At 48.9% G+C, this 26435-nt stretch overlaps 10 protein-coding genes across 10 annotated transcripts; 6 read left to right on the top strand and 4 right to left on the bottom strand.

Moving 5' to 3' along the window:
- Positions 1 to 1162: 1162 nt before the first annotated feature.
- On the bottom strand, positions 1163 to 6263 carry A1O5_13175 (phospholipase A2; the record flags this gene model as incomplete). The annotated part of the gene is made up of 7 exons (XM_007753742.1): positions 1163 to 2148; positions 2317 to 2471; positions 2518 to 3179; positions 4014 to 4057; positions 4858 to 4905; positions 4964 to 5936; positions 6000 to 6263. 7 exons carry the CDS (start codon positions 6261 to 6263, stop codon positions 1163 to 1165), a joined length of 3132 nt encoding a protein of 1043 aa, XP_007751932.1.
- Positions 6264 to 7692: 1429 nt separating this feature from the next.
- A1O5_13176 (uncharacterized protein) lies at positions 7693 to 9624 on the bottom strand (the record flags this gene model as incomplete). Its single annotated transcript, XM_007753743.1, has 5 exons — positions 7693 to 8037; positions 8097 to 8415; positions 8463 to 8776; positions 8830 to 9530; positions 9585 to 9624. 5 exons carry the CDS (start codon positions 9622 to 9624, stop codon positions 7693 to 7695), a joined length of 1719 nt encoding a protein of 572 aa, XP_007751933.1.
- Positions 9625 to 10273: 649 nt separating this feature from the next.
- Positions 10274 to 11109, top strand: A1O5_13177 (uncharacterized protein; the record flags this gene model as incomplete). Its single annotated transcript, XM_007753744.1, has 3 exons — positions 10274 to 10471; positions 10533 to 10592; positions 10645 to 11109. 3 exons carry the CDS (start codon positions 10274 to 10276, stop codon positions 11107 to 11109), a joined length of 723 nt encoding a protein of 240 aa, XP_007751934.1.
- Positions 11110 to 11200: 91 nt separating this feature from the next.
- Positions 11201 to 13152, bottom strand: A1O5_13178 (uncharacterized protein; the record flags this gene model as incomplete). The annotated part of the gene is made up of 5 exons (XM_007753745.1): positions 11201 to 11416; positions 11464 to 11612; positions 11666 to 11787; positions 11833 to 12697; positions 12747 to 13152. The coding sequence occupies 5 exons, from the start codon at positions 13150 to 13152 to the stop codon at positions 11201 to 11203; spliced, it is 1758 nt and encodes a 585-aa protein (XP_007751935.1).
- A 470-nt stretch (positions 13153 to 13622) lies between these two features.
- Positions 13623 to 15664, top strand: A1O5_13179 (uncharacterized protein; the record flags this gene model as incomplete). The annotated part of the gene is made up of 7 exons (XM_007753746.1): positions 13623 to 14021; positions 14074 to 14403; positions 14456 to 14517; positions 14581 to 14654; positions 14709 to 14893; positions 14946 to 15314; positions 15365 to 15664. 7 exons carry the CDS (start codon positions 13623 to 13625, stop codon positions 15662 to 15664), a joined length of 1719 nt encoding a protein of 572 aa, XP_007751936.1.
- A 593-nt stretch (positions 15665 to 16257) lies between these two features.
- A1O5_13180 (uncharacterized protein) lies at positions 16258 to 18436 on the top strand (the record flags this gene model as incomplete). The annotated part of the gene is made up of 3 exons (XM_007753747.1): positions 16258 to 17045; positions 17100 to 18227; positions 18280 to 18436. The coding sequence occupies 3 exons, from the start codon at positions 16258 to 16260 to the stop codon at positions 18434 to 18436; spliced, it is 2073 nt and encodes a 690-aa protein (XP_007751937.1).
- A 459-nt stretch (positions 18437 to 18895) lies between these two features.
- A1O5_13181 (uncharacterized protein) lies at positions 18896 to 19225 on the top strand (the record flags this gene model as incomplete). Its single annotated transcript, XM_007753748.1, has 1 exon — positions 18896 to 19225. One exon carries the CDS (start codon positions 18896 to 18898, stop codon positions 19223 to 19225), a length of 330 nt encoding a protein of 109 aa, XP_007751938.1.
- Positions 19226 to 20358: 1133 nt separating this feature from the next.
- On the top strand, positions 20359 to 21664 carry A1O5_13182 (uncharacterized protein; the record flags this gene model as incomplete). Its single annotated transcript, XM_007753749.1, has 4 exons — positions 20359 to 20651; positions 20762 to 20999; positions 21073 to 21474; positions 21554 to 21664. 4 exons carry the CDS (start codon positions 20359 to 20361, stop codon positions 21662 to 21664), a joined length of 1044 nt encoding a protein of 347 aa, XP_007751939.1.
- Positions 21665 to 21820: 156 nt separating this feature from the next.
- On the bottom strand, positions 21821 to 23940 carry A1O5_13183 (uncharacterized protein; the record flags this gene model as incomplete). The annotated part of the gene is made up of 2 exons (XM_007753750.1): positions 21821 to 23191; positions 23245 to 23940. The coding sequence occupies 2 exons, from the start codon at positions 23938 to 23940 to the stop codon at positions 21821 to 21823; spliced, it is 2067 nt and encodes a 688-aa protein (XP_007751940.1).
- A 632-nt stretch (positions 23941 to 24572) lies between these two features.
- Positions 24573 to 26274, top strand: A1O5_13184 (uncharacterized protein; the record flags this gene model as incomplete). The annotated part of the gene is made up of 4 exons (XM_007753751.1): positions 24573 to 24669; positions 24717 to 25877; positions 25926 to 26027; positions 26078 to 26274. The coding sequence occupies 4 exons, from the start codon at positions 24573 to 24575 to the stop codon at positions 26272 to 26274; spliced, it is 1557 nt and encodes a 518-aa protein (XP_007751941.1).
- Positions 26275 to 26435: the final 161 nt, after the last annotated feature.

The following is a 26435-nucleotide window of genomic DNA, read 5'->3' on the forward strand; positions in this document are numbered from 1 at the left end:
GTCGTTGAGTCCGACTGTTCATCAATCACCGAAGAGGACACAACCTGGTACGTTGAACAGATGCAAAGAGTTATTTGCTATAGCTCATCCAAGTTGCTAATGCCGTGGCGGTTCCGCGCAGTCCATTTTGCCTGGACACGATTCACTCAGCAGACATGATTAGAAAACTACCTCAGTGTAGGCATTTCTTTCACCAGAGTTGTTGCGATGAGTGGATTCGAAAAGAACTTCAAGCTCAAGGGAAGCCCAAGCTTAGAGCGACGAACTTTGATCAGCTGGGTCTACCTTTCAACTATTTTAAACTGTTTTGTCCTGTCTGCCGTATGAGTTTTACTTCAGCCATGAGCTGTAATCTTGCAGAACCAGAAGCTGTACATGTATGCAATCGATGATCCTGCCACAGAGTCATTAGGCCCAGTTTATCGTGACCAATATTTGTAGGGTCGAGCTGAAATGGAATGCCGCCTGGGGCTAGATGTTGAATGGGCTGGTGGCGTTCTCGCCCCGCCTACAAGGACTGCTGGATCAGAAACCTGGCTAGTGCTTGTTGAACGAGAGACCAAAGAATCGAGAGTATCTGAATGATGCTCAAATTCTTATTTGAAGTCCTTTGTATGGAGCTACTCTACCTAGATTCTTGAAAAGAAAGATCCAATTAGTTGAGTCTGTCTATCAGCCGGCATTGGCATACAAATATTTCCACCCCAGTTTGAGGCCAGATGCAGATGCGAGAACAGAAGTCACCTAAATCCTGTTTCGAATGTTGGATCTGTGAAGGCAACATACAATAATCTCCGGAGCCAGACTGGCAAACCTCAGCCCGAGAAATTCACCTCCGTAAGCACCACCCGCGCCTGAGGCGGTTTCTCAACAAGCAAACTTTGGATAATGAGACAGAGCATAGAGACATGCCATTGTTAACCAGCCAATGTCTATACGTTGCAATTTAGTGGAAGAGAATGTTAACGAGCGAGTCCAGCTGGAGAAGAAGGTAGCGGACGGGCCCGGGCGGCATTATTTTTAAACTATCCAGGGCGAGCCGGAGTGCTGCCCCGTCAACGGAATTTATTTTGTCCCTCCCAGGACCTTTCCCGCCCTGATAGCAAGACAGATAACACGGAACGCAAATTGCATTGAAATGAGACGTCAGTCCATTATATGGTTATACCCTATTCATGGGATCGTCAAAACCCACCGCAAAAACTTCGGAGAAGAAAATCCAACAAAAGAATGACAAAATCAAAAGGGTCGCCTTTTCGGACGCTAGCCTTGTCCCTTCGCTTTTTGCGCCCTCCTGTGCTTGGATCATCTGCGGTTCGTAGAGCGGAGGTGATGTGTCGTTGATAGTTCCATTCCAACAATACCTCACGAAGCAGTCCTGGCAAGCAACTGGGACTGCCACACCAGTTCTTTCGAGGCTTCTAGAGAGGATAGCGCATCCTACACATACTGGCCATTCTGAATCAATCGTGCCATTTGCCATCGTTGCGACGTCAAAACCGTTCTGAACAATCGCATTGCGCTCTGTGTTGTTGTATTGGAGGTCAAACGTCGAGACATTAGAGGCATAAGAATAGGGAAAGTTCGGGAGGTAAACAATGAGTGGTGCATCCCCAGTCATATTTGCCAAGTTGCAACCGAAAAAGGTAGGCCTCGAATTTAATCCCAAGTTGACGAATGTGTTCTGGTCTGGTATAGAGGGAAAGGTCGTACCATTTGCGAACATAGAGTTAACGCTGCGCCGGTAAGTCGCAACTAAGCTTGTACCGTTTGGCCAGTTTGTTTTGGTGTCCGCGGAACTATCAATAGCAAATATCACATCGACTTTTCTAGCCGGCTGGATGAGTGGGTGTAAGGGTATATTCTGGAGATCTTCGCCTCCATCAACTAAGAATAGAGTCTGCGATTCCGCATTAGGATTGGTGTCGATGTTATAGCGGTAAAACGGATTCGGCGAATAGAGTGACACGTCGTTGTTATCTTCGTTGATTTCAGCGAGCACTTTGGTGATTGCATTTGCCAGTATAGAAGTGTCGTTCGTCCCGTTAAGTATTAGGAAAGCCTGATTGAAGAGCGATGAAGAAGTCCCCATGACGAACCCGGAGTTGTCGAATCCTCGGACACAGGTTGCGTTCTGTTGTAGCTTTCCTGAGGAAAAATTTGACCCAACATACCTTAATGGAACGAAGCCATAGCCAGTCGGATCAAATGTTCCAAGCTCCCATGGATTGAATTCGAAAATGGTGGTATTTGAACCTCAGGGTAATATGTGAGCCCTTGAAAAGATCAGATTTCCAGGTATTTCGCGATACTTACTTATCAGTAGCTCTCCTGGTGCTCGCTCATCCGCTATAACAATCGGCATCGGAATTGCCCCATCCATAAAATCTGGCATCACAGCTAGAGACGACCACGTATAGCTAATGCCCCCATCCACAGCATTAATGAGCTGATATGACAATGCTCGACCCCTGTACAATGTCAGCCTTCGTTAACAGAACATAGACTGAGCCAAACCAATAGTCGGTAATTGAGGTATTGAAACCTGCGTTTTCCTTGTCACTCACAGCATCCACTAGTGTTTTGTAATAATTAGACACTGTGGGTGGTCCTTCAAAGATAGTATTTTCCAAATTCCACACAGATCCCATGTCACCACTCAATAACGCTGGTATCGTCGTGAAGTTGTTCATATACAGAGATCCTACTAGCCAAGAGCCACCACTGAGCCCAGAGAGGTATGTAGCGGATTGCAAAAGGCCCCCGAGATAGCCAGTATCAGCTGAGGCTCCTCCTGTTCGTGAGTCAAAAGCAGCGATTGCTCCAGCGCCGTTTAGCATAGCCCTGTAACCCCCTCCTGAAGCAGCAATTGCTATATTGGGCCACGCTGAAATGTTTGCTGTCTGGTTGCGAAGATAATCGGGGGCGTTAAAGTCGGATATATTGATCCTGCTGAGCAACCCAACTAAAGCTTCATTGGCCTTTGGGCGCCGTTTCAAGAGCCATGATGTTTCGTTTGGCGACAATGTATTCGCACTGCGCACAGAAGGTTCGGGGGATGGGCAATCACCTCCCTCTGGTGCATATCCATTGGGTGCATCTGGCAAAGCTCGCCGAACAAAGGCATTGATGAGGCCAAGCGTAGTCAAGCCTCCTGGACGATCCCAACTCAAGCCTATCTAGGTTGTTAGTAACAAATTTTCGGTTCCGTTAGAGGGACAAAGCTTCTTCACTTTGAGAGAATAAAACGCCCGCAAGCCAAACAATGCTCCTAAGTATAAGATATTTCATTATGGAGTCTAACTACTGCATTATAGTAGTATTATGGGAGAGAATGCACTCCCTGACACTCGGCTTAGTTCCAGATATATAAATGCTAAAGTATTTAACGTTTTCTGCCCCTGGGAATATATAGTACCTTTTCTAACTAGTGTTTGTGAAAACCTTATTCAAGCTTGCATGTCTATCATATAAAAAATTCTACTCATTGATCCCTTCGAAAGACCTAAGAGCCCGGGAATCGCGGAGGTCTCCTCTTCCAGCTAGGGATCTGTACCGCTGGGAGAGAGCCATAACTCTTGTATTGTCGGTTCTGAGCTTGAATACTACTGGCGTAGGGATATATCTGGATAACCTTCATCCGGCGGATATCCGGCGGATCCGCTTCCTTAACTTCTGAAAGGTTAACTTGAAGAACCTTGGTTTATAAAACAATATTGGTATGTAAAATAAACGATTGTTAATCTAGTAGTATTGAGAGTCACTAGTACTAAGATGGTCTGTTCTGAAGCAATTCAGTGGGAGAATTGAGGAGAGAGGAAACTTCATAAGGGTAATGTAATAGATACGAACAGTCAACATCGCCTTTTTGGGCATTTTACTCAACCAACTCCGCAGGACTGGTCTCCATAAGCATAACTCACCAAATACTGCGAGGGCGCTTACGTTAGCGCAGCCGTCGAGGGGGTTTAGATTTTTAGAAACTCCCTGGCAGAGTATTTAATGTTCTATACTTTCAGCCTGGTGCCTAGGGTGTACGATTTCAAACCCCAAACCCCTAAATTCGGCTTTAGGAGCATACGACCGGCAGACTTGCTTATCTCAGCCATTTCAATTTACCTGACTTATCCTCTCGAGTCTCGAACGTGAGAACACATCTTCGCTATGTCATCTAGAGATTCACTTCCCACAATACATCGTTATATTACAACACACTCGACCTTAGGCGAATCCATCCTCGAAACGACGATCCCATCAAAAGCTCTCTGGCGCGAGGCTCCAGAAGCGTCGTTCTTCCTCGCCTATACCACCAAAACTTTTCCAGTTGTGCTGAAAGACGACGTAGACCTTGACGAGTATACGAGCACATTCGCATCTATACCAAAATTAACCATATCTGGAGGCACAGTACTCCGTGTGATGGACCTCGGCCCCGGTATCTCCTCACCCATGCACCGAACAGTAAGCGTTGATTATACTATTGTGTTGGAAGGCGAGGTAGAACTTGAGCTGGATTCCACAGCTACACAGGTCATGAAGAGGGGAGATATATGTGTACAGAGAGCCACCAACCATGCGTGGAGGAACATGAGTGAGACAGAGTGGGCGCGCATACTCCTTGTTCATATCGACTCCGAGAAACCTGTGGGAAATGGGAAAGAGCTTGGAGCGAGCATACAGGGTATGGATGTTTTCCCAGACTATTCATGATGCATCTTTCCTTATGGCACAGATGCTTCAAAATAGTTTCCGTCTTGGCGAGACTGATCTACGTAGCCCGTCTCCAGGAAAGGATCAAGGTGTGAGAGTGTAGGATTTTTGAATTTGGTCCAGGTGTTGAGCTGAGAATGGATATACTCGAGTTATATTCCTTGACTTCGTCTCTTAACATTCTAGCTTTATTCACTAAAGAAATGCAGCTCGTTAACCCAGTTTCGCATCCATCCATCTTCAGGGAAATTACTACCAAGCAATTCAAAATCTGGAGTGCCCTCTAGCATGGGTTGGTCACCTATGTTGTTTCGCGTGAGCGCGAACGATTGTGTTTGAGCATAAAACATCTGTGACGTATTTCCGTTCCCATGATGCACATTTTCGATGTTCTGGGGGCCCAGAAGCGCCCTATCTACCGAGCATTCAAGCGCTGCGGTAATACGGTCGTAATTTCTCGGGACATCCACTCCATAGGGACCGAAGAGTTCAAGAGGGGAAAACGAGAAGGCATCCATCGACGCGTTAGCACTGAGCCTAGCTTTAGGAAGTGGCTCTTTGGATTCCAGCGCTCTGTGGATCTCTTGGATGTTGCGCAAGTTGTTCGCTGCAGACGGCCTGGTCGACGCAAGTGTTCGGAAACAACCCTCGAGCGTGTCGAGGTTGCTCTTGCATTCTTCTCGCAACGATGGAATCACGAGGCAAGAAAGCTGCGGGATAGCCGTGACGAGCAAATGCCACGCGAAGCCAGAGCTAAGAGAGCAGGTGTGCCCTCGAAGTTCCATTGCTTCAAAAATACGAAAGCTGAGGTTCGATGCCACAATAGCTGGCGAGCTAGCTGATGGGATACAAAAGATTGATTGTGGCCGATAAAGGATAATAATCGTCGTCAGTAAGTGTACATGTAACTGAGCCAAGTCGAACGAGTAGGGTCTTGGGATTCCATTTGGTTGAACAAGTAGGAGGGCGGGGGGTAACGATCGCACATAGTCCAAAAGCCGGAGGCCCACTTCGTTCTTTTCCACAGATGGAGGATCGTTCTGGCGAGTAAGCAACTGGCATAGATCACACATGATGCCTGTGATAGAGACATAGGAAACAAAGATCTGCGCGCGAATATCACTAGGATCTGGAAAGTCGTAAATCGACGGCGGCTCGATGCCGCAGTCTGCGGGGTTGACGATCCGAGGGCGTCCATGTGCAGATGACATGATACTATCCCTTGCCTGTGCAAGGTAGGTTAGGTTGCATTAGCTCCTCAAGATCCTGTTCTCGTCATCAGAACTCACATATAAAGTCCACCAAACCCTTCGTCTAAGCCCTTCATGGCTGCTGCGTTTGGTTGACTTTATATTAAGGCCCATCTGCTGGGCCAAACCAAGAGCGTAGCTGCCCCAGAATCTTGGGTGGTCGGTGGAGATGTCATTTGGCGCGGCTGGTGCATAGAATTGCATTAAACACAACGCCGCAAGTAAGTTGAGCAGGTTTCGTTCAGCACCTGTGTCGATTATTGCTTTGATGCGGCGGTACTGGGGATGGGCTGGCAGCGTCATATCACATTCTGGCTTGGTTGAGGTGGCAGCAAGGAGAACGGCTTGCAGAACCAGCAACGAGATCTCCCTCAAAGATATGTCTCCAGAGACCATTCCATCGTCCACTACCGGCATCCAAGTCCAGCACTTCTCATAGAAGATTTCAGAAAGTGCTTGACGGACGGGAATTGATGGAAGTTCGAAGGCCTTGTAAAGGTGAAGAACTTTCACATCGCTGTCGGTCAAAGTATGTTCGTGTGACTGACGACCCCCATGAGAGTGGTCAATCCCAGGGAAGTCATCTCCTAAAACGGCGCGCCGCGACAGGTAGGACGAATTGTAGAACTCGTCAACTCTAGGAGACGAGGCTGCTGCGACGAGGTCAATTGGACTCGCAGCAGCTGCAACACAATGGTGGACAAAGAGGAGCGATGTCGTGGGCCTTTCGGCTCGAAATTGGACTGGTGACGGGGCAATCGTGTTCCAATTCTGCTGCTGGTGCTGGTGGTGGTTGACTTGTTGGTAAGGGGGATCTGGAATAATACTCTGGGTATGATACAGAGTTCTGGCTCTCTCCCCTGGCTGTGGTCGCGGTTGGGTGTGGTCTCTCCGCCGTCGTAAACGGGGTCTGAAGAGCGTTATATTCTAGACCCTCTGGACAAAGCTGTAGCACTGACTTGCAAGTGAAGTCATGCTCGGCGCAGTTGGAACATGTAACAGAAGCGCCATTTATATCACATCGCACTGTCAGCGTCAGCGCTGGGATCGTTCGAACTTTTCTTTCCAAACTTAAGATATAAAACCCTTTGTACCTTTTCGAGCATAACACGCTTCGCATGCACGGGTGTGTTGCGACCGAGTATATATACTACTTGGGTTGAAGCTTTTGAATGTAGCCATACCTTAAATTGAAAATTTTGTCACTACGGAGCTGCACATTGACAAAACAACGTACATTAGTTTGAAAGGAAAAAGAAAACCCTTAATTTGGCTTAAGAAGAGTGCGGGGAAAGGGGATCGATTCAGCCTCGTGCGGAGTATTTTAGGCGGGGTCAGTCTCACCTCGGTTGTTGTGCGCACCAACCCACAGCGTACTGGGTACCCAGTAGTCAGCGTCACCTTCCTCCTGGCAAAGACAGGCCAGTCATAGTGGTTTGGTACTCTGGCACCCCATAGATAGGCGAGAGCCATTGCTCTCTGGATAGGAATAGCAAGCATTCACAGAGTCTTTGATCATGCCCCCGACATCGGTAACCTCTAATTACCCCTATCTTCCTGATCTATGCTTCGCCGTTGCTAACCGTGCACGTATCCGGGGTCAGCTCGCGGATGTGATTTAACTGGCGAATAAACTAGCTGCATCTCTACCAACCCGGGAAGCTATATATACTTATCATCCTCTATTAAATACAGAAATCCTAGCGAAGCACTATTATTTAGATAAATATCCTTATAGCTTTGATTTGACCCCACCTTTCTGTATGTCCCGTTGAGCCCGCCTCCACATCTTTCGTGTGTCCACCATCATGGGCCACAGATGTTGCATGTGGTTCATCTCACTCTTCTGGGCACCTTCTAGAAGGGCCTCGTATGGGGACTGGTCGCTTCTCGCTAGTGCGCTGTCGAGCTCAAACTCTGTGAAGCCATACGCGTTGATGACATTCTGGGCGTGTTTTCCTGCCACTTCAACAATAACCGCGTCGTACGCCAAGCGTAGCGAGGCACGCTGAGCAGCTGTCAATGTGAGAGGTAGACATAGCACGATATGAGCTGAGGTCATGATGGAGAGGGAGAACTAACAGTGGGCCAGAAAGTTAATACCGCCATCATCTCATCTATCAGAATGGAACATACGAGTTGCGCCAATGCTACCATAGACCCTTTGTAGACCTCGCCACTGGGTATGTTGTCAACAACTTCCCACAATCCTTTCCAATATACGAAGTCGCCGTGTGCCATTGTCAATGCATGACAAGCATAGCTGGTATCCCGACCTGCCTTCGTGTCTTCCATGTGCTGTTGTACAAGGATGGCCACCTGCTGTTCGAGTATAAAACTCTGCGAATCACGCTTTAGCCAGTCTGAAGGCGATCTGATACCCAGTGGTTGTGGGGTAGTGGCGTTGCGCAGAACGGAAAGGTAGGAGAGCGAGGGAATAGATGATTCGGTCCCGCTATAAACTGGTTAGAGAAATCTTTCGAGATAATGGAAGTAACAAACGCTTTGAAATGTTTCAAAATGGCCCTAGGTACTTGTTGCGCCACAACAAAGTTATCGCCCTCATAGGTCACGGCGTTGATAGAATTAGCGTACATCCTGCCAAACCCTGAGAGAGCACTGTAACCATGACTGCCGCATGCAATTCGGCAAGTTTCAACCCCATATCCTGTAATTTCAGTTGAATAGACTTTAGCACCAACAGTTTGAAGGTGGAGATCTTCCAATTGAGATATATCGTCGGTCCGAAGGTATTTTGCGGTATATTCCTCATATGCACGTTTGATGGCTTGACTAACGATAACAAGCGCAGTTGCCTTCCGAGGATATCAGTGATAGGACACATTCAGTTTCTGATTCCGAATCTTACCTTGGCGAGGAGTGGAAGCAGTCGATATCGCACACTCGCATAATCGAAAACTGGACTTTCGTGGCCATTTCCACTCCTCGAGAATTGCTTTCGAAAGTTGGTGTAATGATAAGCAACAGTCACGGCTTTGAGCAGGTCCCAGCCCGTGATCTCTGCCATGAGAGCGCGGACCGTCACCATTGAACCGTATGAGTGCTTGAGATTCTTGGGTGGGATATAAGTACCGTCTCCGAGAACTTGTGCGTTTCTGGCTAGCATTTGGTCCCGGGGAATGCGGACATGGTGAAACGTAAGTGCACCGTTATCTGTTCCGAGCATGCCCTGGAATGCCTTTGGGCCGAGCTCGTAAATCTCACAACCTGGCATAATCTCCTGGCTATCAAGGTTGCGTAACTGAACCAGGAACAGATGGTTGCCATAGTCCTTTTCCTTGACAATCAAGCGAGCCACAACAATACCATGTGTAGCCCATACCCCAGTTGATCCGATCCAGTATTTCGTGCTACTGATCGTAGGTGAGTTGATCAAAAACTCATCAGTCTCCGCATCAAAAGTCGCAGTGGTTTCGATGCCTTTGACATTAGATCCATGGCCCAGCTCGGTCTGGCAATACGAGCCGAAGATTTCAAATCGTTCGGCCTTCGGGATCCAGATTTCTTTTTGTTCATCCGACATTTGCCGTTCCAGATTTGACAGGAATACTACAGACACAGGTTAATCTCTCAGGATGATCTGGCATTGGCCGCGGAGCATACTCCTAAATTGTGGTTGAATCGGCAGCATATTGTCCGTCATTCTGATTGCTTCCATGAAATGACGATGCGGCCAATTGTTCTCGAACTTGAGCCTGATGAGCTCGCGACTTTGCAACGCCGCGCGAGTCCACGCATCTTTGCTAGCCAATGATGGAGGAGTGACAATCTTCTTGTCGAAGAGAGGGTTGCCGATCAAGACTTTGAGCAAGGCTTTTCTTCGTAGTAATTTTTCTTCACCTCGCCACAAAAACAATGTGAAGGCTGATTCCTCCGGCTGCACGGGGATGTGTCGAGATATCGTGGGAGACTGAATATTTTTCGACTGCTAGCTACTGACATAATATTCCAAAATGATTTGTATATGATTTCCTTGGCCGCATTGCAACGGCTTCTCCAAGATCACGGGCCCTTTCTGGCTAGCGACGCATTATCTCCCCTGGCTCTGGCGCTGGACGCGAGGCCGGGAATTTCTGAATCGAGTAATCCCCAAGGACCCGCCCGGCATTTGTCCATTTCGACTTTCCCCTTCTCCGCATCCCCATCTGTGTCGGACCAACGAGAGAGCCGCGGATTATCTGTCAGCCATCTGAACGGCACTATGCTGCCTTCGCCGACGCAAAGCCAGAAATAACCCCATGGCCGTGGTAAAGTGAACTTGAACTTGCAGAAGATTTCCAGAGCGAAAGAACATGGGCTACCAATATCTCACAGTTGAGCGTAAAGGCGATGTCTTCATCATCACACTAAGGAAACCTCCTGAGAATCGTCTTAATATTGCTTGCTGTCAAGAACTTATCAGAGCATATCACTCCATTCGGGAAGCGCTGGGCCAGGATAGCGAAGGGGCAGTTGTATTGACTGCCAGCCGTGCCAAATTTTTCACTACGGTTAGCCTCTCGAGATGAATGATAGCTCATACCGCCTTCCACGGCTCTAACATTACTCGAGGGACTTGATCTTGACGAACGGGAAGGCAACATGTTTGCTTCTAGTGACGGCTTCTATCCCGTGAGTTGGCGAACCCATTGGCCAGAGACTATTCGTCTGATGGCAATACCAGCTTCTAGCAACCATACTTGACTTTCCATTCCCAACGATAGTATGCATAACGGGTCATGTCATGGGCGGTGCTTGCCTTCTTACCCTGGCTCACGATTACCGTGTCATGAACTCACAGCGCGGGTTCTGGCAAATGCCCCCTGTGAATGCTGGTCTTCACCATGATGGAATGGGGTCACTGATTCGACTGAAGCTAGCGCCACAGGTTGCGAGAAAGGTGATTCTGGAAGCGCACAGGTACACCGGAAAGGAGGCATTAGAGGATGGGATCGTGGATGTTATTGCCTCTCCTGATAAGATGCTCGAAGAAGCGATTAAGATTGCAGAGCAGTGGAAGGCAAAGGCGAAGATGGGAGTTTATGGTTTACTCAGAAACGAACTATGGGACCAAGCTCATTCTGCTTATCAGGCAGTGAGCTACGTCCACTCCAGACAGACATCGCGGGAGCCAAAAGTAAAGCTGTAGATATATCCTCAGCAGCATCCCAGTCTATGATATCGAATGTAGTGCGACAAGGATCCAATGATTCCGCCTCAAAAGCTGCAGGGGATATCATTCAAAGTCTATTCTCGTGGCTCTTAGAGTCCCATCGTTGCACATCGTGATGTCCTTCAGAGGGAAACAGCTCTTTGACAAGCACCTTCTTAACCACCTTTCCTGTGGCATTTTTCTTAAGTTCATTAACTACACGAAGAAGCGTCGGCATCTTGTAACCTGCCAGCGTCGTTCTCAGATCGTGTCTGAGCTTGTCCAAAGTCAAGCTCTGTGGTACCTAGACTCGTTAGTTGCTGAGAACGTGACTTGGAATTCGGCGCTTACATTTGGTTGTAAGACTACCGCGGCTGCGACCCTTTGACCAAATTCCTCATCCTCCACCCCGACCACCATGGCTTCCGCAACATACCCGAGACCTAAGATTTCTCGTTCGATATCCAGAGCTGAGATTTTGTAGCCGCCACTCTTGATAACTGAAAACCTGGTTAGTTCTGATACAGTGCATCAACAGGCATTTTTTTTTTACTGTCAATGGATGCTCGGCCCAGAATGAAGTAATACTTCCCTTCCCGGCGGGCAATATCTCCGGTCTTGAAATATCCATTGTCATCGAGAGCGTTTCTTGTCGCTTCCTGATCAAATAAATATCTGCATCTGTTAGTAGCGCACTGGGTGACACAAGGTGCCGCGTACTTGGAGAACAAGATGGGGCTTCGCATGAGCACTTCTCCTTCATCGCCGTTGGATAATTTAAGATCAATTCCAGGGGCTTTTTCTCCAACAGACCCATCTGGTACTCCTTCTAACCGTGGTGTAACAGTAAAGGCATTCCCGAACTCGGTACCACCGTACCTTGTTAAGATGGCCCTGCCTCCTCTTAATTTCGTCCACTTCTGCTGCAGAGGCCGTGGCAGTGCTGAAGTGCCACACAGGAGAGCCCTGAATTCATTTATGCCTTTGACGTATTCCTCTAAATCTCGCGGGGGTAACTTTGACAACCGCTGTTCATAGTATGCCATCAAGCGCATGTAGATGGTTGGCACTCCTGAAAAGAACGATAGCCCGCCTCGCCGGATTCGCTCCCATGTCCATTCGACATTGAAGCCACCGCTGCGGAACTCGATGCATCCTCCACAGTACAAGAAGGGAATCAAAGTGACAGTTACCCCAGTTGCATGATGCACAGGCAAGACATGCAATACTGCATCACCTTCCATGATCCCATGTTGGTCACTGAAAGAAGCCGCCACATCGTAAAAGAAGCCACGTCGCTTGACTCCACCTTTAGGCGGCCCACTGGTTCCCGAAGTGAAAATGACCAAGCCAGGCTTATTCAGGTCGAAGTACGGATCTGATGAAATTTGAATTTGACTTGGATCCAGCGGCTTCTGCATGATATGTGGTGTAATCTGAATGGCACGGAAGCCCTCATTCTGTAGTTTGTGGACTATAGATTCAAGGTCCTGTGCAAGGTGCACGCTGCGCTGTGCAACAAGAACAGCTGAAGAATTTGATTTGGTGGCGTAGTATGTTGCTTCTTTGGCAGGCAGATCAGGAGCTCCATTTATTAGCCCAAAGGAACGTCTAAAGCGAGAAAAGTCACTCACAAATAGGTACAATGACAGCACCCAATGCCATCAGGGCAAAGAAGCCCACCACAAACTCATAACCACCAGGTCCAAGTAGGTTAATGAAGACTTCCTCATCTCTATCAATTTTCCGGATAATCGTGGGTGGCAGCGTCTGTCTCAACACATTTCGGAGATGGAGGACGTCCGTCAGCAGTTGAGCGTAGTCGGCTGTATATCCATGGGTGAGATCCTTTATGGCTACGAGTTTGCGCCTATAAGACCAACGCAACAAGCGGCCAAACAAGAAAAAGTTAGGGAAGACGTTGGGGCCTTGGTGTTTTGGTACCCATTGCGCTCGATCATCCGCAAAATTAACGTTATCAATGGTCGTCGGCGAAAGATCAAAGGGAGACTCTGCTAGGTCATCCGGGCGTACTGACATGATGGCGATATAGCACCAAAACGTCCTCAGCCCAACTCTGAAGAAAAAATAGAAGAGCAGATCAGGGAAAACATCAAGTTTTACGTATCGCGAACAATGCAATAGTTGACTATCACCTGTCACTTGCAATTCAGCCTTGTCGCTTTAGAAACTGCCAAACGTCCCATGAGGGGTCGACATCCTTTGGAGATTTGAAAATTTACATTATTGGAAATTCCCGACGGTGTCAACGGATCGGGAAGTAACAACCGGTCAAATTCCGTAACTAACAATTCTGGACCTTGTGCATCTGGGGCCCCGTATGGGGACAGCAGACGTGCAATGCAGCCGCCCACACTTCCCTGGAGTCTTATATGAGGGGTTTGACCGACTGATCGGATGTGGTGTGACTGTCAGTTCTTGACTCCCTTCTGCGAAAGAGCGCGTTCTCGGTCCAAGTACACCGCCAGACGCGAACAGAATCTTTGCCAATGTTTAGCTGGCAAGCTGCGAAGGTAGCCGTCGAGGCTGAAGGTATCTACATTGGGGGGTGGGGTCTGCGAAACGTTTTCTGGCCGAAGCGTGTGGATGGTCACCACGGTGAGTTCGCCAGACAATCCAGAGTGAACTGTGATGGATATAAAGCTGATTCATCGATAGCAAGTGGTCAGGATAGAATCGAGCATGTCGCAGCTATCCAGGATTGGGACGCAGACGAAGAGCGTAAGCTTGTGAGGAAACTTGACGCACGAGTTCTGTTCCCTTGTTGCATTATATACTTCCTGGCATATCTTGATCGAGCAAATATGGGGTTTGTGAATGTGCTCCAAGCTGGTAAACCTAGCAGCTTCGGGGAGACCTTACAACTCAAAGGTGCAGACTTCAATTGGGTAATGGTTACCATCACTAGTTTCTTGCTATTGGACGCTGACTAGGACTCAGGCCGTATCCGTCACTTACTTCATGGTCACCGTCCTCTTGATTCCATCGAATCTCCTAATGAAGAAGTTCTCTGGAAAATTTTACTTTCCAGTGATAATGATTCTCTGGGGCACAATTGTCATGTGCATCGGCGCAGTTCATAGCAAAGCCGGCTTGCTTGCTGCGCGCTTCTTCCTTGGGGTGCCTGAGTCTGGCGTTGTACCGGCCTGCATTATGTACTTTTCTTTCTGGTATAAGCCACATGAACGAGCATGGCGGATTGGTATCTTCCATGCTGCAAACTCCCTTGCATCTGGCGTCGGAGGCTTCCTAGCCGTCGCGATCGACCATGTAGGTCATGAAGATACGGCCATATTGGAATACGTTGTTCTGACGCAAAAAGCTTAATGGAAAAGCCGGACTGGAAAGTTGGCGTTGGCTATTCATCATCGAGGGAGCAATGCCGTGAGTCCTACTTCTCTTTCCCTAAGATTACCTCTGGTTACTTGGACGTTAACTTTGTTGAAGAATCGTTTGCGCAGTGCCCGTTCACTTCCTCCTGCTTACTTTCCCCGAAGACTCGAAGGCATTGACGGAGAGAGGTAACTTGCAGAGCCCACCTGCTAATATTATTTGACTTGCTGAAGACTTTCAAGAACGTTACATTGCTGTCAATCGCTTCGGCCGAGGAGCCACCCGAAAGACAGACTTAACATGGGACTGGCCAGCATTTTTCAATGTCATGTCTCGCCCATCCACATACGTTTTCTTCGTGTCGTACCTATGTCTACTCATCGTTGCTGTCGCACTTGGGACCTTCTTACCAACCATCTTGAAAGTAGTAAGCGGCTTTCTACCCTCATTTCCTGGGTCCTTCTCACTGATTGCCTTAGTTTGCCAAATTTAGCAGTACTAAAGCCAACGAATACAGCTCATCTGTCTATTTCGTGGCGATTGTCGTGTATGCCTTCTGGAGTTGGCACTCTGACTGGACACGGGAGAGAATTTGGCATTATATTATTCCGGCTGCTATGGCTATTCCGTGCTTCGCGATCTGGACCCACGTAGCAACACAAAAGAGCTTTGGCAGCATGACACCAATCCAGCTTTATGGGTTGGCGTACCTCGGAAATATGGTCTCAATTGCGCAACCAGCAGCTCTAGCGTACCGAACGTCAACATTATACGGAGCGTCTGAGCAAGCTATCGGGGGAGCTACCGCTATAGCTTCGCTATCGATTGCAAGTATCATCGGACCTCAGGTAAACCGCAACCCGTTTCAAAACATCGACACAGGAGCTGACTCTCACAGATTTTCCCGAGCACAGACGCTCCTTGGTATTTGCCAGGCTTTGCTGCTGCGTCCTCCACCATTGCATTTACCATCATCAGCTTTGCAAGCTTACCATTGTGGCTACTATGGGAGGCAAAAAGACGTAAAGCAAAGACTGGGCATGCCATGCCTCTACGAGCTATGGAAGACGCAGAACATAGCACTATTTCGGCCGCCAACCTCGCCCGTCTTCATGAACAAAAGGCATTAGAGGAAAAGCGAGCACTGGATCCGGAAAATCCTCGCCACATTGAAGAGATCGCAGATACAAAGAGTTGAAAATGAACCTGCACCTAAGTACATAAGGAAGACGTGGCCAACGCAGTCGGCAAGTCATACCGGTCTGAAGAAAGGAGATTGCGTGGCGTCCTTTCCCGCCATCGCTTAGCAAAATGCCGACTTCTGGTCCCTAGAGAAATGAGGTACCGCATTATACTGGGGATAGTATTAAAGTTGTCTTTCTCAATCAATCTGTGTCAGCGACCAGCACACACTGTTTGCACTGAATAGATCAGGCACATATCGGGCACATCCCGGACTCCAAGACTTGCAGTCCTCAACGTCAGATTCGGACATTACCCGTTTTGTGCAATTGCCTCCAAGGACCCCATTAGGACAGGCTTCATTGAAAAATCGCGGAAGAAATCGTCAAATGCTCCACACCTTGTCACGTTCGGGGCCTGACAACAGCTGCCTCTAGACGAAACCTATACTACAATATCAGGTGAGCTCGACCCAGTATTCAAGAAGCGGACTATATTAGTGTTGCTATCGCTCCATTCACGTCAAAACTCTTTGCCAAGGTGACCTCTGCTACCCATCAGTTGACAGTGCCACAAAGAGACCAGATTACCAATAGTCAGTAACAGATCATGAGTTATCCTAGCGATTTCAGCACCAGGCTCAAGCCTGCTGCACCAGATGGTGCCACGGTTATTGCAAAAGAGCGAGAACGCTCAAACATCAACATCACACAGCTGTCGGAGCACTTGATGGGATCGGAATACCTTGAGCGACAACGAAAAGTATTGGCAATCTTGAGTCAAGAGAAGATATTTTCCAAGTCAACTCAAGCAAACCTTTCACGACCGGACAGGTACAAACTAGGCCTCGCCCGGGGAAAGCGTATGAGACAACTTCAAGACAAGCACAGCTGGGATGACGATGACTTCCTGATGGCTGAATACCTTGTGGATGACATTCAACCATACCATCTGCATATATCCCTTTTTACTGCCGCAGTCCGTGAACAGGCGAGTGATGAGCAGAGGGCGTACTGGATACCCAAGATCGCGGCGTGGGAGATCATCGGCGCCTATGCACAGACTGAACTCGGCCATGGTAGCGATGTGCGAGGTATAGAGACCGAAGCACGATGGGACCCGACTGCAAAAGAGTTCGTTCTTCACAGTCCCACCATCACAGCGAGCAAGTGGTGGAATGGCACACTTGGCCGAACTGCCAACTATGCGGTTGTTATTGCCCAGCTGATGCTACTAGAAGATGGAGGCTACAAGCCATACGGACCACACCCGTTCATCGTCCAGATAAGGGATCTAAAGACCCATCGACCTCCTCAAAGTATCGTTGTCGGCGATATCGGCCCGAAATATGGATACGCTCCGATGGACAACGCATATTGCCTGTTTAATCAACACCGGTAGGTAGTTATTTGAAACTCAACAGCACACCTATGACTAACCCCCACGAACAGCATCCCCCATAGTGCCATGTTGTCAAGGCATTCTCGCATCGACCCACAGACTGGAGTGTACACCAAGCCTAAAAATCCATCTTCTGTTTATGGCCAGCTTACTAGAGGGCGTTCAGTCATTGTCATGAACGCGCGGCTGGTTCTGGCTCGAGCCGTGACAGTGGCAGTGCGCTACCTATCAATTCGACGCCAATTTCACGATCAAGATAATCCAACCCAGCCGCTGGAGACATCTGTCCTCGACTACACAACGGTGCAGATACGAATTCTGCCCCTTCTTGCAACAACATTTGCCCTTCACTATTCGGGCGCGTATGTGCGGCAGCTATACGAACGTACACGCAAGAATGATACTACGATTGATGCAGTCGATGAAGCATCCCTCTCCGAACTCCATAGCACATCAGCTGGACTAAAGAGTCTAGCAACCACTCTCGCCGCAGACGGGATCGAGGTCTGTCGGCGCTCTATGGGTGGTCACGGATTCGGCGGAGGCACTGGCCTTGTGCAGTTGAACGCGGACTATTTGTCTAAGCCGACGGTTGAGGGGGACAACTGGATGATCACGCAGCAAGTCGCACGCTACCTGATCAAGAAGTTTAAGGAGCGCGCACATTCATTGAATAGCCACGCATTGAGTCAGACGGAGGAGCACTTCAAAATCTACATTTACGGCCAATCTCAGGAGCCTAAATTTGACGTATTGAAGAGGGATCAGGCGATCGTGGATGCTTTCAATTGGCGCATGGCCTGCATAGCATGCCGAGCCTATGATGCTCGAGAAATCGAGAAGAGATCGTGGAACAGCTTGCTCATCGATTTTCACAAACTTAGTAGAGCCTACTCGCAAGCAATGTTGGTGTCGAACTTCTACACCGCTACAGCCGACAACAGCGACGACATGGCTGCTCTGGATGCATCTACGCGGGCCGTTTTACTTGATCTCTTCCGATTGTTCGCCCTTTACACCATGGACTCCGAGGCTCGGGAGTTCCAAAATTCCGGGGCAGTCTCCTCGGAAGATCTGGATAAGTTGCCGGCAAAGGTGTTGGAGCTGATGGAAAGAATAAGGCCACACGCTGTTCGCCTTGTAGATGCATGGGCGATCCCGGATTATTTGCTTGATAGGTCAGTGTACATCCACAGTCAGGTGCAAGTCATCATACTAATAGCTGAACAGCGCATTGGGACGCTACGATGGTAAGGTCTATGAAGACCTCTTTTATCGCGCACACATGATGAACCCTCTGAACAGGTTGATATTCAACCCTGATTATCAGACCGATGAGATCGTGATGGGAAGCGGCGATGCAGGGCAAATATTGGCCAAGTTGTAGTGTCAAAGCCAAGGTTGGCTTCTGAAGATAGTGTACCGAGTAAGAACCTGTGAAACGGGTAATGGAGAGTGGCTGGGAGCAATTCTTTATCTTTCATGGAAACCCGAATATTTGGGCTCTCCACCGATGTACCCCAGTGTGCTTGTACTTAAACAGGGATACATGATCTAATAGGTACGTCTTTCATTGGCACCCTGAATGATAGGCATCCCAACCAGGTAGTCCGCCGTCGAGCCGCCGACGTCACTACGAAACATTACCCGATGTGGAGACTCGAAGGTTCTACTCCGTACATGTGCGATAGCGATATCCAACCATCGTGTATATATTCATTCGAAAACATGGCGGAGCGAAGTGCTCCCATAGCAATCTCCACTGACTACAGTATTTCTAAGTAAAAAATTAATTCCCATTGCCACAGCGAACGCTCAATAGTAAAAAGCAGGAACAACAGGCATCATGACATCGAATCAGCCACAACATTCCGACAATCCCTCTGTGAAGAAGGGTTATGTTGAGCCATCACCTTTAACACCGCTCGCCCTGCTGGCCCCCCAGGATGCGGCAAGTTCAACAACAGAACCATCCCAAACACTCAAACTCGACGCTCTCGGTCCGGTTGTCATTAATTCAGATGGTACTCTCTCGCGAATCGACAATTGGGCCCAGATGACCGAGATGGAGAGAGAACGGACACTGCGCATCTTGGGCAAACGCAATCAACTCCGAAGGGAAAATATCCTGGCTACTGAGGGCGAGAATATCAACACGGAATCCGGAAAGCAATGAGGGACGCGTAAATAGAACATGTTCGAAGTTTGGATGAGTCGAAGGAAACCATCTGGATCAGAACACAAACAGTGGAAGGCTCGGACGATGAGGAATGCGAAGGTGCCAGAATAGATAGCCGTTGGTGCATGAGTGCATGGAAGAACAGCGTCGCCACCGTCTTCAAGGCAGAAGGACTAGTACAGGTGCCTAACGAAGGAGCAGCACGCAGCAACGCTTCTCGGAATGAAGAGGCAGCGTATAGCAGCGAGAATGATGTGATCGGTAGCGCGATAGTATTAAAGGAGTTTATGATCATCAGAGACAGCGAAACCTTTCGCTGATGCCGTCAGATACAGAGCAATAGTAGCCGACAGAGCGTGACTATGCAGCATTCGCGATTAGCCAGACTTTTCAGTAAAGCACGGTTGGAGGTAGAGGGGTACGTGGACCTTTGGGAGCAGAAAGGTTAGTATTTCAATAGAACCAGTGCCTGGTGGTCCATTTGGAGTGTCTCCGAGTGACGAGTTTCAAAGTGAGAGAAAGAAGAGGCGGTTCTCTGGCATCATGAAAAATTCCTGTGGAGGCCTTTTACGGGATGAAAGACGATGCTCGGCCTGGTGACTAGCCTAGTCAGGCGTACCCAGTACTAGCCCGCGCCTAAGTCTGGCACGGAGCGCTATTAAGTAGAAGCCTACCAAGCATATCGGCTTTGCCGAGGACGGCTTTACGTGCTTGCAACAGTAACAATGTCCTAGTTCGGCTTCATCAAGGTAAGCGCAATTCCCAGGGTCTTCATGTCACACGCCCCTCCATGTGCAAGATCACTGGAGGATGTTCCTCATGTCCCTAAGGAACCTCTTCGGTCAACCCGACAATGCAGACACTCGCGGCAATTTTCATGGGACGGGTCAATATATCAGAAACTAGGGAGGCTGATTGGGAAATCTTCCACGGGGACTTGGATATCATTCGCCCTTTCCCTCCTCCTCGTTGTCAATTAGGCTAATTCAACACGGCTGCCATAACCTTGGCCTCTGGCGGAAGAGCGGCCAGTTTTTATATCTGCTACGCGCAATCTCTATCAACAAGATAGTTTGGTCTTGGGTGTTTGACCAAGTTTCCATTCTTGCGCAAGTCTTCTCCCAACTAGAATGCCTGGAAGGATCAGCGAGTGGTCGGACTATGCCCTGGCCGAGGAGCAGAAGAAGCATTGGATGGAACATGGGTTCATCAAGATTGAGAACTGTTTCTCGCCCGAACTCGCAGAGAAATGGACAAGCTCCATCTGGACGAGACTCGGTGCGTCTTCAGATGACAAATCTACCTGGCCAACAGAGAAGTTGAACATGCCTGGTCATACCGTTATATCAGTCCAGGAACATGCGCCCAAAGCATATGCAGTAATGTGTGAGTTAGTTGGGGGAGAAAATCGTATTGCCGACTGGTATGTCCAACCCACCTTTTCTGTTGGGCCAAGCGCATGGAATGAGTGAATGCGCGTCCAAGATTCTTCAGATGTGAGTGGGCGCATATTGATTTGCTCGCTTGTCGTAGGTGCAAGTACTGGAAAGATGGTTTCGTTGTCAATCTAGGCAAGCCCGAGTTCAAGGAAACGGATCGTTTAGATGTGAGGACGTTGGATAACTGGCATTGCGATGGAGATTGGTTCACTCATTTCCTCGACTCCCCGGAGCAAGCTCTTTTGGTGATTCCTCTATTCACAGAGATCAAACCCAAAGGGGGAGGCACTGTTATCTGCACGGATGGAATCAAGCTGGTGGCTGAAAGACTGGTACGTTTGAAGCTGTTCCCCTCCTCCACTTGCAGACTCGGTGCTCTTCTTCTCTTACAGCACTTCCTCGTAGTATTCGCTACCGCAAGGCGCGACCCCATATCTCGCGCCCCGAGGCTCGCCTGAGATCCCGAAATCCAATCCAGAGCGCCGCAAGCTCTGGAATTCTTGGGTGCAGAATCCTCGTCTCTGTCGCGATGAGTCCTTCCACGAAGCTACAGGTCAAGTCGGCGACGTTTATTTCTTGCATCCTTTTATGCTGCACTCAGCATCACGGAACCTACTTCGAAGTGTCAGGATTATTACGAATCCGCCTGTCGCCCTGAAAGAGCCCTTCAACTATGACTGTCCAGATGGCAACTACAGCCTAGTGGAGGCGAAAACATTAAAGGACCTTGGTCGCCCGAAAGGCTTGCCTGAGTGGAAGATTGCAGGACCAAGAGAATTACTCCCCAGTGCTGGCGGCAGAATAAAGGTACGTTCTCCATGAATATTGAGCCATTAGAGTCTTTGCATCAAGCCAAGGCCATTCTGATCATTAACTTCCAATGCAGATGCAAGAGGAGATGAAACGAAATGAACTGGAACGGTTGAAGAAAGCTGGGAAGCCTATCCACACCCTTGAGGGAGCCAGTGAATATGGCCTTCAGTATTATCCGTCTTAGCTCACCTCGAGCCGGATCCTAAATAAATATTCCTTGCCTCAAGCTCATAAAACCTGTCTACTTCGAAGTGAAAGTATTCATGTATTTGTTCATCGGCCTCTTCGGTATAATGTTCCATCTCAAAAGTCGACATGGTTCCATCCTGACCCGTTCGCCTCACCATTCCAAAGATGTTCCTTTCGACGACTTTTCAACGAAAGCAACATCAACAGCGTCACGCGAGGGTTTGCTGGCCTTCTGATCTAGACTCTGCAGCTTGGAGAATAAACTGGGTCCGTATCTCTCATACGTGTTGATCAGACCACCTTCAGCAAGAAGTTGTTCCTGAATCCGATCGAGTCTGAAGTCCCAAGTCCTTCCTTGACACCAGATTTGCCGCTTTTTGACATTGATAACTATCTCTTCACCCTCTTTAGCGAGCTGATAGAACTCGTCATCCAGAATTTTGATTCCTATTAACCCATTATTGACTTGATTTCGCTGATAGATGAAGGCATACGACTTTGCGATCACTGCTTGGATGCCTGCCCACATTAAGGCTCTTGGGGCTTGTTCTCGAGAAGAGCCACAGCCGAAACTCTTCTCCGCAACGACTATCGAGGCACCAGCCTGCGCACGATCATAGAACTCTGGTCGAGTGTAGCAAAATGCACCACGAGCAACGTCTTCTCGAGTGAGGTGAGGATGGCACTTGTCGGTCGGGATGATACTATCTGTGTCGACGTTGTCTCCGAACCGCTGCACACGCCCTCGAATCAATTCGGGGAGCGATGGTGGCATCTTCTCATCCTTTGATTGTGAATCCGTATCGCTCTTCGTCGAGACAGCGGCAAGAAGTCCCGGCTCGATATATTCCGGTAATTGTCTTGGTTCTTGCGGGCCATATCTCCTCATAGCGTCAAACTCGACCATGTCAACTTTTTCGAGGATGTCCATGGGACTTTGCAGTGACATCGAGAAGCTGGAAGCGGCGACCGTTGCTGCCGAAGTAATGTTGGCAATTGAACCTGGGCCCATTCGATCACGATAGTTTCTATTCTGAGAAGATAACCATACTTCCCCTTTGCCTGCCTTATCAACTCCCATGCCCACACAGTAGCTGCATCCAGGGGCACCAATCTTGAAGCCGGCCTGTTCGTAAACCTCCAGAAGCTGTAGTTCCTTCAGCCTAGCGATGATGGAATTGGACCCAGGAGTAACACGCCGCAAACCATTGGCCACGGTTTTCCAGCCTTGAGACATTGCCTGCTTCAGAACCAGTGCTGCCAGTATTAACTCCTCTTCAGTCGTGGTGCATGCTCCTATGAAGACACCTTGCAGATTTTGAAGTCGCTCTTTTGCTTCTGAGACCGGAAAGACGTTGTCTGGGGATGGATAAAGTGCAATGAAGTGCTCCAATTCTGCCAAGTTCACATCGAATGATTCGGCATACCGTGCATCATCGTCTGGACGGAAGTACAGGCTGTTCGATTTATGTCGCAAGTCCCTTCGGCGTTGAATATACTGCATGGTCAACCCGTCTGGAACCTACCACTTAATCAGTTCTTCTGTTTGAACAAGACTTATCAGTTCAAACAAACAATGCAAGCACCAATGCCGCCAAACTCCGTTGTCATGTTTGCGATGGCGAATCTTGCATCACATGATAGGTACTGCAGTCCTTCACCAGTGTATTCAACGAGTCGGCCTGCTGCAACAGTATTTCTTCGGAGTTTGCGCATTACTCCAAGGATAACGTCTTTCCCACTGACGCCAAGAGGTGGTCTGTTGATGAAGTTGATCCGGACAATCTCCGGGACCTCGAGATAAGTCTCTCCCGTGACAAGTTGTAAGATCATATCGGTGGCGCCTACGCCAATTGCAAGACTCCCGAGCGCCCCAGCGGACGATGTATGAGAGTCGGCGCCAATGACAAGCATGCCAGGTTGACACCGAGAACGATAATACTCGGTATGCATGATCGTGGTATTGTGTCCGGCATAATTGTCTCCGAGGTCCATTTCTTTGGCTATCTGATCGCAGGCTTCAATGAGAGACTTTTCGTAAGTTCTGTGATTCACGCGTGGGTCCACGACATGGTCTCCTGCCAGCCAGAACCTGTCTTTGCGGCGAATACCAGGACGGCCCATACGCTCATAGCTTTTGTTCATGCCAAACCACGCAACTTCAGATGCCAGAAACCAATCCGGAGCAAGTCGTATCATGGTGCCTGGCTCCACGTATGGAGCCTCAAGACCAAGGGCATGATGAACCAGGATTTTCTGGCATGTAGTCATCGGCCGCCGGCTGGTATGGTCCATTGCCCTCTCGAAGTCTGATGAAGAGTTCTGCTGGTTTTTGCGGGAGCTTTGACCAGACGAAAACGTTGTTATGTTGGAATACCAGTCTTCGTCGCGACGTAAGTGGGGATTGTACCGCTATTGTGCGTTAGTGTCCTAATCCATGGACTTAAACATCGTTATAGGACTTCGAGATGCTGCGCCGTACAGGACAACTGCCGAAACTTTCAACGGGAGAAACCCACAACGCCGGGAATGGATTCCCAACAATTCCCCTGGGAAAATCAGCAATCAAAAGTATCTCAGGTACTATGAATGTCGAGGAGCCCCACTGGCGAGACTCTCTGCTCCATAATCGGTAGATGGAAGACAATATGCGAAACAAAGACTCTACAGGCAGCGAGTCGTGCAATTGGTGACATTGTAGCCACCGGCCAAATTCCGGACAAGCGCTCCGGAAATCGAGCGCTGGGTCGTCGTACACCGTATCCGGGGTCCGACCTTACCCCGGATTCATTGTCCCCGGAATATTGGATCAAATATTATAGTCACCCTGTGAATGCCCTTCTTGGTGTCAATCCTGCATACTGCCCTGCCGTACCACAAGGACCGCCGTCTCACCATTCAAGATGATTAGTGAAGGAAGGAACAACCATCTCCTTGACAATTGGAAATGTCTTGTTATTTGCTGTGCCGTCAGCATGGCCAATTGTCAGTATGGCTTTGGTAAGAGCTTCGCCAGATTCCAAAGCACGAAACTGAAGTCTTCGCAGATACTGCAGCAGTCGCCGGCTTCCAGGCCATGATTGGCTTCCTCGAGGTCTTTGGTTATAAGGACACAAAGGTCAAAACAGGATGGAATATTGCCACCAAACCTCAGCAGCTGATATCCAGCTTCCTCAATGTCGGAACCATTGTCGCGGTGCTCCTCGGTGGGCCTTTTGCCCATAAGTTTGGTCGCAAGCCAGCGATCTGGGTTGCTGCCATCGTATCGATGGTGGCATGCGGCGTCCAGGTTGGGATTAACAGCCTTGCAGGATTGTATGCGGGTAGAATCCTCCTGGGAGCTTCCAATGGATTCTTCATCCTGTACTCGAACACCTATGCCGTCGAAGTCGCTCCTCCTCAACACCGGGCTATCCTGGCGTCGTTCTTCGGATTCTGGGTCAATCTTGGGAGTATTCTCGGAGCCATTGCCGACAACTACAGCAAGAACCTGGATAGCAGATTGGCATATCAGATTCCCCTAGCGTCGTTATTCGCAATCCCATTCCTGCTCAGCATCTTCATGTTCTTCGTGCCAGAGTCGCCCCGTTGGCTTCTTTTGCAGAACAAACCGGAAGAAGCTCGCAGAGCGTTGGAGAGCCTTAGAGGAAAATCCTTGAAGGCCGAGCTCTTGAATGAGGAGTTCATCGAGATGCAAAGAGGGATTGACCAAGAAAAGGAGCTGGCTTCGACAACCTCAGTCTTGGATATGTTTAGGGGTTCTGATCTCCGGCGGACCATCCTCGCAGCAGGAGCCATCGCATCGCACGCAGCATCGGGTGTCTGGTTCACCATTTCGTATAGCACGTTCTTCTACCAAATGGCAGGCATCGACAAACCATTTCAGGCGACCATTCTACAAAATTGTCTCGGATTGATCGGCGCCATGTGTGGCATGTTTCTCATGCACAAAGTCTTTGGTCGTCGCCCGATGCTTCTGATCGGGTCGGCTGGTTGCTGTGTTTGCATGTTGGTGATCGGCTTGCTGAGCCTTGCTGGTCATGGAAAGAGTGCTGGACAAGCGCTCGTAGGTTTTGCGCTGATGTTCAGTTTCTTCTACAACGGCTTCACTGGCACAATTACCTGGCCGATCGCGGGTGAACTCGTCAGTTCTCGACTGCGAGTTTTCAGCGTAGGGCTAGGCACTGCAATCAATTACTTCTTTAATTGTGAGTTTGTCAGTAGTCATCTTGCGGTGATGGACTGACCACTGGCAGGGTTGATATCATACTGCACGCCGTATTTCCTGAATGCGAACAATCTCAATTGGGGCGCGAAATATGGGTATATTTGGGCCGGATCAAATGCAGTTGCATTCGGTGGGTATTGGCGACATCTTATGGCTCTTTCCGCTGACCGTAGATTATAGTGTTCTTCTTTCTCCTTATACCGGAGACTAAGGGGCGTTCATTGGAGGAGATTGACGAGATGTTCGTTAACAAGGTGCCGCGTAGTCAATTTAAGACTTATCAATGCGTCTCATCAGAAAGGGCCCGCGAAATCGCGGGGAAGGAGTTTGATGAAGTTTCCAAGGGTGGAATCACTGTTCATGCGGAGAAGGTCTGAAAGTGAATGGAGCAGCCAGCGAGTACATGGTTTCGGAGACGTACATCCTCCTGATGCCCACTTCCAATTGATTTTAGTTCGACCCATTCTCTTTACCTTGAGCTTTTTGGGGGTATTTTTCCTTTGCCGAAAGTTCCTCTCCCAGCATTTGTTTTTGGGTC

The sequence above is a fragment of the Cladophialophora psammophila genome (assembly GCF_000585535.1).
Source record: "Cladophialophora psammophila CBS 110553 chromosome Unknown aczJe-supercont1.43, whole genome shotgun sequence".
Classification (NCBI taxonomy): Eukaryota; Fungi; Ascomycota; class Eurotiomycetes; order Chaetothyriales; family Herpotrichiellaceae; genus Cladophialophora; species Cladophialophora psammophila.